Source organism: Paralichthys olivaceus, chromosome 3 (genome assembly GCF_024713975.1).
Source record: "Paralichthys olivaceus isolate ysfri-2021 chromosome 3, ASM2471397v2, whole genome shotgun sequence".
NCBI lineage: Eukaryota > Metazoa > Chordata > Actinopteri > Pleuronectiformes > Paralichthyidae > Paralichthys > Paralichthys olivaceus.
Window position 1 is genome coordinate 14,275,086 of NC_091095.1, and position 13,897 is coordinate 14,288,982.

Below are 13,897 nucleotides of genomic sequence, written 5' to 3' on the forward strand. Positions count from 1 at the left end.
TAAAATACCTCTGTAATAGCGGTTATAGTATAGTACAGTGTAGTAATAGTTTAGCATAGTTATAGTTTAGTAAGACTTTAGATTGCATAGTATTAGCATTAAATATATCATCAGTATCAAACAAGAGAATAACTCTTACCGAAGGTTATAATTGTGATTACTTCACATACAGCTCGGTAGCTTAACCAATTGTCATTAACATATAATATAATTTGTATTATTATCTGAATCAACAACTAAAAAATAGTTTAGAATATTTACCTCTGAAAGTCGAGGAGAAGAGAAAAGTACCAGAAAAAGGAAATACTCAAGTACAGAGCAGATGTAATTAGCCAATAGGCACCTAAACACAGACACACAGGAAGTCAATGAAATGCAGTGAGGACACAGACTCAGGCTGAGATCAAGTCTTTTCTTGCTTTAAATTCATTACTGACTGAACTCAAAGGATCTGTGTGGAAGTCACAATAAGATCTTAGATTAGGATTTAATTCTCTCAGTGCTAAGAAAAAGTTCCCCCTTCTTATTTGCGAAAGGAATGGAGACATTGTGGTTCCATAAATTCCATAATTCCAAAAAATAAACATTTAAAGCGACACACTTTTGTTGTTTCACCATGACTGACCCATGTAAATATAAACACACAGCACCTGTATGTTTGTGACATGACTTTTCAAATATCTCTGAAAGCAGCAATCACACTAAATACTTTTATTCTGTAAATAAAACAGGTACATTGTTGACTCTTTTCACATCAAACCAAAGACCTGTATAATTATTTCTTACAAAGTCTACAAGTTCTGCTTTCCTCTTATGCCTGAGAACTGTGTGAAAATTGGGAAAGGGTGTAAAGCAAAATGTAGTTGGCTCCTTATTTTTGTGGCACTAATAAAGAGACAGGGCCAATTAGCACATTGTCTTTGTTATGTTGTTATTGTTTTTGGTGCGTCCCGGTGGACTGTTGCTTTAAGTGGAGCACTAAGTGGCTGATAATGGCACAAACATGACTGTGGTTGAAAATAAATAGCAGACCGCCCATTAGGCTGATATTAACAAGGTAATGGCCTGTTACTAAACTACTGAATGACATTGTCGGTGCCGCCGAGCTGCGCTGATGCCTGCACTGCACACATGACCACACACACACTCACACACACACACACACACACACACAAACTAGAGCTGCAGATTGAATGTGATCTACAGTAACTTTGAGTTACTTTGGAGGTGTGAGGTGAAAAAAGAGGAGAGAGACAAGAAAAGAGGGAGAATCAAACAGAACAGAAAGGAAGAAAAATTGACTGAAAGACAGCTTGGAGGCGTAATGGTCGTTATTAAAGCTTGGATGCACTATGGTTGTTTACCTCAGCCCGGCTGTATTGCTGCGGCTCAGAAATTATTGATAGGTAGGAAGAGACAGAGTAATAAAGAACTACAGATCAGTTCTGTCTGCGTCTGTCTGTTCTGCTCTGCTTGTCAGATGGATTTTAGTTACAACTTCTCTCTGAGCAACAGTGGCCTGAATGACATTGAAGAACAAACTGTGTCCAAACTGCTCCAGTTCAGCCAGAGGTGTCCCTGTACTGTATGTCCGCTTGTTCACATGCAGCCATTTTTCCTTGCGTAGTCCAAATACACGGTCATGTGCCGTACCCACACACACACACTCCCTCACTGTGGTGCAGCGATAGGGCAACACAGTGGGGGGTATATCCCTGGGAAATCATTTCTCCCTCTCCTTTCTTCCTATTTGTAACTTGTCCTTTCAAGAAAGTCAGCCCTTAAAGTTCAGTGGCACATTCTTCAAAAAATGCCATTACTGGCTGTCTCTGATTCTGTATCATGCGGCGCACAGACCAACCATCCCTCCTTTTTATGTCCTTCTCCTCCTGTCATCATTTTCTGAAGGCAAGAGAGGAGAAGTCAGGGTTTCACAGAGGCCTGTGACCAATGCCTTGAAACCCTAAGCAGTCCGCATCTCTGATTTTGCACCAGACGTCCGTATCATATCGCTAAAAGGAGCCATTGCTTTTGATACATGACAGAGCTCCCTCTTTGTCTCTCTCTCAGTGGATCTCTGTCTACCACTCAGGGCCAACTGTCTATCACACTCGTTCTCAACAGTTACGGGGCTCCACAAAACAGTGTGTGACTGTAAGAGATACGGGCTCTGCTTCTAAGTGGCAGGAAGAAAAGCTTGAAGTTGTTGTTGGTGCTGAAGACTAGACAAAGAATAAAGGCTCACACTCACAGCAGACAGTGGTCATGAGGAAGGATTTCTAAACCTTGCATTGCATGTCACCATATTTTATTGAATCTAGCATTTAGAATGAATAACATTATAATGAGCACACAGTTCTGCTTATTTGAGCATGAATGTAGCTCCACATTATACGAAACTTTAAATCAGTAAAAAGGATTTTTGGAATAAATATTTTAAAACCAATTAAATAAATATTAATATTAATTTATAACCTCTAATGACTATTTCTGTCAAGGTCATGTTGATGAACAGACACACTGAAGAACATAATGGTTCATTCAACCTTGACTGTTTATAGCTTTTTAGTGAAAGACAGTGAAAATCCCTTGTGGTAATTAAACATTTATGTCTTAATATGAATTTTTTTTTTCCATGCCTTACTGTATTTAACTTGTTGTGTTCTGAAATGTTCTTTCAGAGCGCCTTGACAACCTCTTAAAATCCTGTTTGTTGTGTTGGTACACAGTGACATCACTGTTGGGTGTGGTTACTGCACCCGTCTGGTGTTAAATGTTCAGTACGTGGAATATATGCCAAGTTCACACTACACAACACTTAAAGTCGTGGGATCTCTGTGCAGTTCACACTACATAACTACTGTCACTTCTGACAACAAGGGTGATCACACACTGCACGATCTTTCACCAGGAGAAACCCTGACTAGTATGTTTCGTCCGCTCTGATTGGCTGTAGTTTTTGCCGATTCATCTAGATATTAAGCCTGCTCGAAGTCTAGTCTAAAAGTCGGCATAATCAACGTTTCCGCGAGCCTCACAAATTGCGTCTTTGAAGAGTTTACACATAGCGATTGGCATTCCAACTCCAATTTGGCTCAGATCTGGATGACTTCCAAAATTTGGAAAGAGGAAAAAATCAGGCTAAATATCTAGGCTTGGGAACCAGGCTTTAGTGGCATCCACTGGTGAGCTTGTATGATGCAACAAATCAGCATCTTCCAATCATGTAGGACCTACAGTGTCCCTCAGGTAACATAAAAAGACCCTCATGAGAGAAAGTGTTTGTCCTTTCAGGGCTACTGTAGAAACATGGCGGACCTGCTACCAATATAGATATAAAGGGCTCATTCTAATGTAATAATGAGTCTTAATTTCAGGTCATTAATACACTAATGAAAAACATTTATGAATAGTATATTACATTTCTGTCAGTAGATCCCCCTAAATCCAACCCCCTGGACCTTTAAGTTCCTCTTTTAGCTTTGCTGTCGGTGTCAGTACAAGACTCTGCTGCTTTAATTCACTGCTGAATCGTTAATGAAATCAGGTAGTCCTCATTTAGTTTATTATTGTCATGCTGTATCCACATGAATACTCATTTGTGGCACTAACAGGACCAGAACTGACAGTAGTACCAGTCCGCTCCATGGTCAGTGACGGCCAAAGGCGTGCATCTCCCCACCACCTCTTCCTATTTACATAATTAGACAGCCCTGCAGCGAGGGCTGGAATGCTGATGTCCGGCTCGCACCTTGTTGGGGACAGAGTGTTTCCCCTCCTTCCCGTGCTTATGATGCTTGCATGTCTGTTTGCGTGTCTCCCTTTGTCACTCTGTCTCTCCTGTCATCTGTGACCTCCACTGTCATCACGGCTGCCCTTGAGGAGCAGAAATCTCTCTATTTCACAGGGACCAGCCATAAGGGGGCTTGATTGCGGCAAATTGATCCATAATCACACAGCGCTCAGAGCTTTTTATCCTGCCGCCTCTTCATCTCCACTTAAGAGGCCCGCCGTTTGGTATATTTACATGCTTTCTTCTCAAGGGTTTCCTCCGCTCTTCCATCATTCTCTCTCTGTCTCTTTTTTATGTGTCTGTGTCTCCATCGTTTGCCCCCTTTATGACTCCCCTAATTTTCTTTTCTCTTCTTCTTTGTGTCCCTCCCCGTCTGGACGTGATGTCAATTGAGTGTCTCGACATAGACATTGTAAACCTCTCTCTGTCAATCCCACAAACAGACACACTCACACACACACCTCTGACCAACACATCTCTCCTTATGATTACTCTCTTCAGCTGTGTACACAATTAGATAGCTGTGAGGAGAAAGAGAGGACGTGAAGGAAGAAGGTGAGCTCAGACGAGGGAGTGCAGAGATAAACGGACGACAGGACGAAGGTGTAGTCAGATGCTGCAGAGGTAGAGGTGAATTCATCCATCAGATACCATGGAGAGGTGTCACCCACGATGTCGCTCTATCATTTCACCTTTGTCTCACCTGTGTCCGTCACATTGTCTTCCTTCCTCTCTGTCCATTTCAAAACTACTCTATAGGCACAAATGTAATAATATTTGCATACATCAAACATACTCTTGTATGATTCCACTCAATATACAGAACATACATATTACCATAGCAGACTGTGCAACTTGATGAACAGAAAAAGATAACTGGTTAAGATATATATACCATGCAAAATAGTATACTATAAACTGTGGTATACAGATACATCACCAGGGTTGTGGCATCTTTCAGGAACACTGAGGTCATGTCCTCTGTATTTCTCCTGGACAAATGTATTAATAATATGTAATAATTAATAACAGAAAAGAAAACTCAACAGACAAATGGTTGATATTGTTTTGGCAGATTTCAAGTCATTTTACTTTTTCCTTAATATACGTTTTATTTAGTTATTTGTAGGATAAAGGTGTATATTCCTGTATATAACTATACTAAAATGATTTACTGAAGATTTAAATGAGCTCAGATAAGTTTTCTGTGTCATTCAGCTTTCCATTAGTCTTTTTATTTGTGTCTGTGTCCCCTTCACTGTCCCCTGTCTTTTCATCAATCATTCTTTTTGTCTTTGTCCGTATGTACAGTACATCATTCCCTCTGCAGTCTTCTTTTCCCAGATGTCTCAGGTGCTCAGAAAAAACCCTGCATCCCTATTTCATGTGAATTAGCAGTTTATGATGGGACTTATTCCCTCCACCCTGCACCTCTGTGAGACTTTAGCTGTGCAATATGTGAAGTGACAGGGGGATACTTTATGAATGAAGTGTGAGGAGGCCTTGGCAGTGCCCCTGCATTCCCCACAATAAGATGAGCTGAATGCTGAATAAATCTGCAACACGCCACGGGCTCTGCAACACCTACACACACACACACATACACAAACACACACACGTACACATGCACACATAAAAAAACAAGTCAGGGACCTGGTCAAACACTGGGGGAGGAAAACGGCATCATAAAACTCTTTATCACTTTAGAGCTCTCCACATTTCAGCCTACATCCCTGCCTCTCTTTTTCTTCTCTCTTTCTTCCTCTCTCTCTCTCTCTCTCTCTGTCCTTGAGGTGGCAGAGTGGGTGGTGTTAGCAGGTGGAGCGAGGGGTGGGTGTGGTGGTTGGTTGAAGAAGTGCAGATCTTTGATGCTTGTTGGGGCTCACTCCGCTGGGCAGTACGCTGTGCTGCATTTCGCCCCAAGGCTCTGTATAAATTCAGCGGCGGTGACAATTTACAGCTCGAGCCCATCCCCGATATGACGCACTGAGCAGGGCGCCAAGCGTGTCTTGTTGCCGTCTCACTAAAGTGAGGCTAATTTATTACAGTGTAAAACCCACAGAGCAGAGAGAGGCGAGAGAGATATACAGAGGCCTTGGTTTGAGAGTTGTTGTATAATGTGGTATAAAGCTGTGGCCAGTGTAACATTGTTTTGTTTTTTTATTGTATTACTTTGCAGTATGATGCGGGGTTGCAGTTTATACTGTAGCATATTTTCTCTCTTCATCATGTGCCAAAGAGTTTAGATACCCATATTTCATCTGCTCCATTATAAAACCTCAGGTGTTATTTGCTGTCCAATAAGATAACTGCAGTCATAAATTTTAGTGCCAGTCCTAAAATCGTCCCTCAGCCTTACATGTAAGAAAGTTTGGACAGAGATGAGATTAAAGAGTAAGCGAAATCTGCTTCTGCTCAAATCAAATTTATTATTAAAGTTGGTAAATGTATTTAAATATATTCCACGAGGTTTCAAGCCTATCCTGACAGGGCTTCCTTTGTACCCGCTGAAGAAGAATGATGAGGATGAGTTTTGTTAATTACATCATGTCACAACTTATATGAGACTGAACCCAAAGTTCCCAAGACTCGCCACAGAAAGAGCTGACCAGCACAATCAAGCCTGACCTTCAGAATGCATTAGATTTATGTTGTTTTTCACAGGCACTTTTCTTCCCTCCTGTAATTTACATATTTATCAGAGCTGATCGTAGTCGGACATCTTTTAATTCTTTATTTCCTCCTGACAAGCTGCAAGAGAATGAGCCGTACAGTGCAGCGCGTGACTTTGGCAGGTGAGAAATATGCTGAGGGGAGCACTTTGATTTGGAAGTGTGGGCATAAATTTTGCCTCTGCCACTTTCACTCACTCATTGTCACGTTCCTCTGCACCCCGAGCAGCCTCCACCCTCCTGCTGTAGCGTACACCTCCACTCTCTTACACACATTTCCTCTCTCCCTAATTCCTAGGTATATTTTTTTTCAGTCGTGTTCGGCGACGGGCCCAGAGAGGCCTGTGATGAAGTGAAGTTAAAGAGCTTCATAAATGAGAGACATGACCTCTCAGAAGTACTTTCACAGCAGCGAGGCTTCAGTGAAGAATTAAAGTCATAAATACATTTAGATGCCAGGCATGTGACTACTTTAAAAGTACAACTGATCTGGGGTTTGGGCTGTGTTCATCAAATTAGGGATTTAGAAATGTTACTGAAATGTTAAAATGTATTTATACAGCACCTTTCAAACTAATCAAATGCAATTCAAAGTGCTGAACACATGAATGACAAAATGATAAAAGTAAATTAAAATCGAGTTAAAAAACCTATAGATTTAGAGACTTATATACACCAAAGCATAACAGAAAAGAGAATAATAAAAGATAGAGGGTTTAAAAAAATAGAGATAATACAACTATAGAATTATAAAACTAGACATAAAAGCCAGAATAAATAGATGGGTTTTTAATTTATGTTTGAAAATATCAATATTTTCATCTCATCCCACATCCTTTGGAAGGCTTCTGCAGCGACTCGGAGTGTAATGGCTGAAAGCAGCATCACCAACTGTTTTGGTTCTGCTTCATGGAACAGCTTAAGGAGAAAATCCAGAGGATCTGAGGGGGCCTCCTGGTTCATAAACCTTAATCATTTCTGATAAGTAGTCTGGGGCAAGTCCGTGTCATGCTGATTTTAAAATAGGTGTGACGTGTGTTATGTTATGTGTGGTCTTAGTCAGCAGTCGTGTAGCAGGGTTTTGAATTAACTGTATAGCTGATTAAGTGTGTTCTTTGGTCTACCACAGAAGAAAAGTGTACCTGCTAGTAAAAGCATGTTTTAGTCTCAGCGTTGCTCAGAGAGAGTTAGTGTTTTTCTGTGATTTCATACACTAAATCATTAATCTACTAATCAAGAATACAATCAGCAGATAATCATTCTTTTAAGTAATTGTTAGTTGTAGGTTCTAATGTACACACATGTGCATTGCAAACCCAGTATTCAACACACTGAAAATGAAAAAGTAGCTCATCTTATTAATCAAGATAATCAAACAAAGTGGATTAATTGAGTACAAATGTTTTTCTTCTCATGTATGCACTGTCGGTAAAGCTGATTTGACATTCAGCTCAACATTCTTCATGGAGGCCATTTGTGTTTGAGACACTGCTGTTGTTCTTCCCTTCTACTACAATTTCTAAAAAAAACTGTCTGCAAATAAAAGAAAAAAGTTTTTCCAGGAAAGAGAGCTAGATCATTTGTGCTGCATTAGAAAGCTATCTTTCAGTGTAATCCCTTAGCCTCTCTTTCTTTTTTACTGGTCTTTGGTTCAACTTTCCACTGCCCTCCTATCACAGCCGCCCCGCCTGCTGATCTCTACTGACACCCTGAGGTCAAGAGATGCCTCTGCAACCAAAAGCGGCATCTCTCGACCTCAACCTTGACCCCTCCCCGACCCCCCCCCCCCCCCCCCCCCCGGATTTGGTGTGTTTCTCCTCCAGGTTCCCGCTGGATGTTGCAATGCCTATGGAATAGCAGGACTTAATTTTGTGCTACAATGCTTGGCTGGGCACAGTCTGATACAGAGGAATGCAAAGATACAGACACATAAACACAACAACTACTTGGGGAGCATTTGTAAGAGCCCTGAGGAGACTGTCACGCACATAAACACACACAAACACACACACAGAGCAGAACGATGTGGGATAAACAGTGGATCCACTGTAAGCTCCAGGAGCTGCTGGAAGATGAAGCAGCAAGGGCACACTGGCACTGAGACTAAATGTAGCATGGCCACAATGGTTGAATTCCCCAACAGTCGGGACCTTGGCAGCTGCCTCTGGTTTGGCTCAAAACTTTCTGGGTTCTTGGTTTTACTGTAGGGAGATTGGCTGTGTGTGTGTACGTGCACGTACGTGCCTATACTTTTTTTCGTTTCCTAATTGCAGCTTCGAACAATACAATGGGTTTGTACTTGACTGTGTGTTATGTCTGCGCTCTTGTATTAGGAGCCAGTGTGGTGGCCTGGGGTCGAGGCCAGAGCACAATTTCTTAGTGATGGAATTTCACAGCCACCAAGAACCCAGCGGCCGGCCAAACCGCAAGCACTCACATTTACAACAAACGGCCCGCCCCACTCCGCAGAGACTCCTGAATGGCAAAGCCATTTGTCTCTGTGAAGGGCAGAAGGAGAGAAAAGCGAAATAAAATCAGAGGGAGAGTACTTTAATGGAACAACGCTTTTTTTGTTTATGACTCCTAACCACTCAAACAGACACACACACACACACACACACACACACACACACACACACACACAGATGCACACACATACCACTCTGAGGCCCAATTGGAATTAAGGAGAAGGAAAGGTGCGTAGCCTGTTGCTAATTAGCATTTTCTCTGCTCAGCAGAGGAAGGTAGAAGAATCAATAAGATATTAAGTTTGTGTATAGCAATGAGGCACACAATCACTTTCATCCATTAGCAACAGCAGATTAGAGGAGAAACACTGGCCAAGAAAACAGCACATTTTTGACCTCTGTTTTTTTTTACTGTGCTGGAAAGGCAGAATGCAGCGCATGTGTTTTTCTGTAATTTAGCCTTTTCATTGTAGAGTCCTCAAGGAATGCAACAATCCTCAACATGTGAGGTTAATAAAACCTCTTACAAGTGAAGGTTAATTTGACTTTTAGAATTAAGCATTTTCTGTCTTTTTGATCTCGGCTTCAAATACACCAAAGACCATCTCTGGAATTTTCTCAAACATTTCACAGCATTTATCAGTAATGAAGTAAACACTTGAGGTCATTCTTCTGTAATAGAATGCTTCAGATGTAGTCATTTATATCACAAGAATGCAGAAATAATATCTAATCTCTAATTTGTTTTGAGGACAGAAGGGTCTCTGTCTTAAAAAATGTCTCCACATCCACATTCTCAGATTTGATTAAGTTTGTTGCAAGGTTTTTATTAACCCTCATTTATGCAAAAATATCCAACAGTAAAAAGATTGGAAATGCTCAAGAAAAGTGTCCAAGGTCTGATTCATCAGTCCAATATTCCCTTTAAAGCAGCGTCTAGCCAGAGAGACGTCTTCAGCCAGACCTGAAGACCCTCACTCAAAGAAGAGACCTCTGTCAGTTCGCACCTGTTGCTGCCTGTTCCTAAGCTCCACAGATTTATAATTTACCTTGCCTGTTAAATATTCTGTGCCATGTGTTGGTTTGATGTTTGATTCTTGTGTGTCTGGCTGAATATGGACAGACCTCAAGTCTCGCACTAAATTGTAATATGCAACTTATATTTTTATCTGTTGTTTAAATCTTATTCTGTTACCAACTTAAGTAATAATGATTTATTTATCGAATTTCATGTCTACTTCTGTGCATTAACAACATCACATCTTTCTCCCTCTACCTTCTTTACAACCTCAGCCCCAGACCACCTGAGTCCCGAGAGGGAGAAGAAGCTGGTCTTTCTTACGTCCCGTGTTCACCCTGGAGAGTCTCCTGCCTCCTTCATCTGTCAAGGTAAAGTTTTAATGTTGTGTGACCGCTCTGTTTGATTGGATTAATTAAGATGCTGCACGTCTGCTCTGTATATTGTTTGGTGGTTAATAACCACATGCTAGAGTTAACAATAAATTATGTTTTGAATTTGTAGTCTTATTTCATATGGGACAACATGACACACACTATGATACCCAATGGAACTAAAGACATGTCAGCAGTTGGTATTTACTTTGAAAAGAATGAAAAATGTTACCACATGCACCATGATACAATTGTCTTCACAGGCAGGGGTGTTTCAAGGAACTTAAGGGGCCCCAGTCGAAAGGGACCTAGGGGGGCAAAACCAAACCAAAAATCAATCCGCATTATTCCGTTTCCATTCCAATCTTCAAACAATTGTCTTAGTATTAAAATCAGGAACAAAGTGTGTAGTGTGCATAGACATAAGCAGTAAAGTGCAAACCTCCACCATCATCCCAGACACACATAAGACACACATTTATTCATTTTAGTCTTCAACCATCATCTCAAATATGAAGCTTTTAGGAGAAAGCTAGTGGCATTGGGCCTCATTACTGTTTTTTTCGAGCAGGGTGTCATTGCATAGTTGATCATGGAATTTAAATGGTTCTCACAGAAGTGTTGTTTCTTTGAACTAAGGTAATCAGCCGTTGGGCCCCCTCTCAGCAAATGTCTGCTTTTCCCACCCTGTTACAACGGCCCTGTTCACAGAATTAACCCCGCCCCCCCAAGATTAGAATGGTGCCGATCTTCTTTTGAATCATACCACATACATTATAAACTCATCTATGAGTTACATTCTTAAGACAGATGCTCTGCACCTGAACCCAGGTCTATGAAAGTGACAGGAATAGATACAAGAACCAGTGCTTCAGTATAATATCTCAGGAAAAACAGTGTGAGTTTGAGGATAGCTTAGAAGTTGCCTTGTCTTGAAATGCAGTGGAACCTATGGGAAATTGTCTCCTTTTGCAGTACAACAACCTAAAAGACAAATTTAGCAGGATCTAACAACTCTCTTGCTCCCAGTCCTCCTGCTCAGACTGAGGTGAGCAGGCAGGTTCACTCCTTCTGGGTCACACTTCCTTGTTTATATAGGGGGCAGGTCTGAGGAGGGGAGGGATGGCGTGATAGAGAGACTGAGGGCACTGCCTTATCTTTCACAGTGGTCCCTGTCCAGCACTTCAGCTCAGTGAGACAGACTCAGGAAAGTCCATTAATGCTAACAAGGTGCACAGATGGCGTTTTCTTTCTTTCTATCTATCTATCTATCTATCTATCTATCTATCTATCTATCTATCTATCTATCTATCTATCTATCTATCTATCTGTCTATCTATCTATCATTCCGTCTGTCCATCTTTCCATAATTTCTTGCTGTGTGGGTGTGTGTGTTTCAGTATGTGTGTGCATTATCATGAATCAGATGAGTTGGCTTCTCGCCCGCTGTGTGCTGTCTGTTTTCCAACGCCGTCAGCTCCATTCCATTTGTATCGATTTAGGCTTGACGTCTCCTATTCCTCCCCTGATTCTGATGATGCCCCTCGCTGTCCTTCCTTCTCCTTTTGTTTCTCAAAACTCAATTAACTGCCCGCCTGTCTTCGGTTTTCTATTTAAGTCTTTTTTTGTGTTTGTGTGTGTGTTTGTTTTTGTGTACGTGTGTGTGTTTAGGTGTGATTGACTTCCTGGTAAGCCAACATCCTGTGGCTCAGATCCTGAGAGATCATGTGATCTTCAAGATCGTCCCCATGCTAAACCCTGATGGGGTCTACCTGGGCAACTACAGGTACACACACACACACACACACACACACAAGCACACATGTTTTAATTCTTAATTTGAATGTGTCACCGCATTAGACAGAATTAACACATTACATGGTTATCCTGCTATGTGGGTTTATATCCTCTTAACTCCACCTTTAGGGAGCTTAATGAATTCATATAGCTCACAGCAGTGCATTTGTTAGAAGATAGTATTTGGCCATGGGGCTGTTCTCTCTGCCAGCCTCTGTCCATCTTCTCCTCCTCTCTGGCTTTAACACTATTGGTGCAGCTCTGTGGGCATCCTCCTCTCCTCTGTTTTCCTCTCTTGTCTTTCCCTTATTCATTGCCTTTTACTTAATGGGCTCAGCCCCAGGAATACTAATGCACATTGAGATAAGCATCAACAGCGTGCCTCTGGTGTGTTTGTGAGTGCCATCTAGTGGTCAAGCCTCCCTACTGCTAGTTAAAATACTAGTAGAGAATCTTAGTTGCTCATCCATCCATCCATCCATGAGCTCAACCACATATCCTTTGAGGGTCGCAGGTGGGGGGGGGTTTGCAGGCAATCGCAGCTGAAATTGGGCAAGAGGCAGGATACCCCCTCAACAGGTTGCCAGTCTATCAAATATAGAGTCAACCAGCCTTTCACCCTCACATTCACACTTTAAGTTAGAGTTGCCATTTGACCTAACCTGCATGTCTTTGGACTGTGGGCACAGAGAAGACATGCAAACACCACACAGAAAGACAGATCGGCTAACGAATGTAGCTCTCCATCTCCATGACTTTGATTGATGATTCTAAAAGACTATTTGTATGAGCTTGTATTCACACTGAGTGGTAATGATCAGCATATTGACAGAAGGTGAAAAGTGATGGTCCTCACCACACCATACACACATGCTCATTGCATGTTCTCCTTCTGTCCCTCACACAGACACACACACCGCACATTCATCTCAGCAGTATACAGTGCAGAGCAGACAGGACACATGCAGAGCAAGGAATCAATGTCTTTTAACCTGGGAGATGTATTTTGTTCATGGCTGGCTGCCCTGTATCACTGCTCCAAAGTATATCCTGTATAATCAATAAAGGATTTAGTAAATAGGTATGTTCACATGGAGCCTAATATTCTGAGTCTAATCAGAGCCTAAACAGAAAAAAGCTCCATATAAACACCTTAGTCACAAACTGCTAAAAAAACTTCTAACAGCTGCAGTGGGGCAGGTAACAGAGTCCATGTTGCTGCAACTTTACACTGGAACTCCCATCTCAAAATGACACCGATTTATGAATCCAGTCTCGTATATGTCTAAATGGGTAATATATAGGGCAGTATGACAATGTAGCACCATTGCCCCACAGCAAGAGGAATCATGGTCCTAACTCTGTGGGGTTTTCTCAAGGTTCCTTGAAAAAACGTGCAATCTAGTTGAAGAATGGATGTAGAGAGTAGAGAAGGGCTGAATGAAGGAGTGATTGTTGACACAGGTACATTTACAATCATAATTATTCTCTAGCAGTTTCCTTCTTCCTTACCTGTGTTGGCACGTTGCTGCATTTATTGACTTATTACCAGTTCTGTCTATCAATCAGTGAAATAGCGTGAAACTAATGGCAGGACCTGCACAAGACACAAACTAAATGGTAACCAAATCTTAAACACATAGATCCATAGCACTAGAAGTGGTCAAAAACTCCACAGGGTACCATTAATCATCTGCAATATGTTTTATGAGGCAAACACAGTTATACTTTATTCTGAATTTGTGTGTGTGTGTGTGTGTGTGTGTGTGTGTGTG

General features: G+C 41.5%; 1 protein-coding gene across 1 annotated transcript in view; it reads left to right on the forward strand.

Moving 5' to 3' along the window:
• The window catches only part of agbl4 (AGBL carboxypeptidase 4), a 256,311-nt gene that overhangs the window by 215,875 nt on the left and 26,539 nt on the right, over positions 1 to 13,897 (forward strand). Inside the window, exons 7-8 of the mRNA XM_069522085.1 lie at positions 10,233 to 10,322; positions 11,997 to 12,111. Of these exons, the coding sequence (XP_069378186.1) occupies positions 10,233 to 10,322; positions 11,997 to 12,111 (205 nt within the window). The remainder of the gene's footprint in view (positions 1 to 10,232; positions 10,323 to 11,996; positions 12,112 to 13,897) is intronic.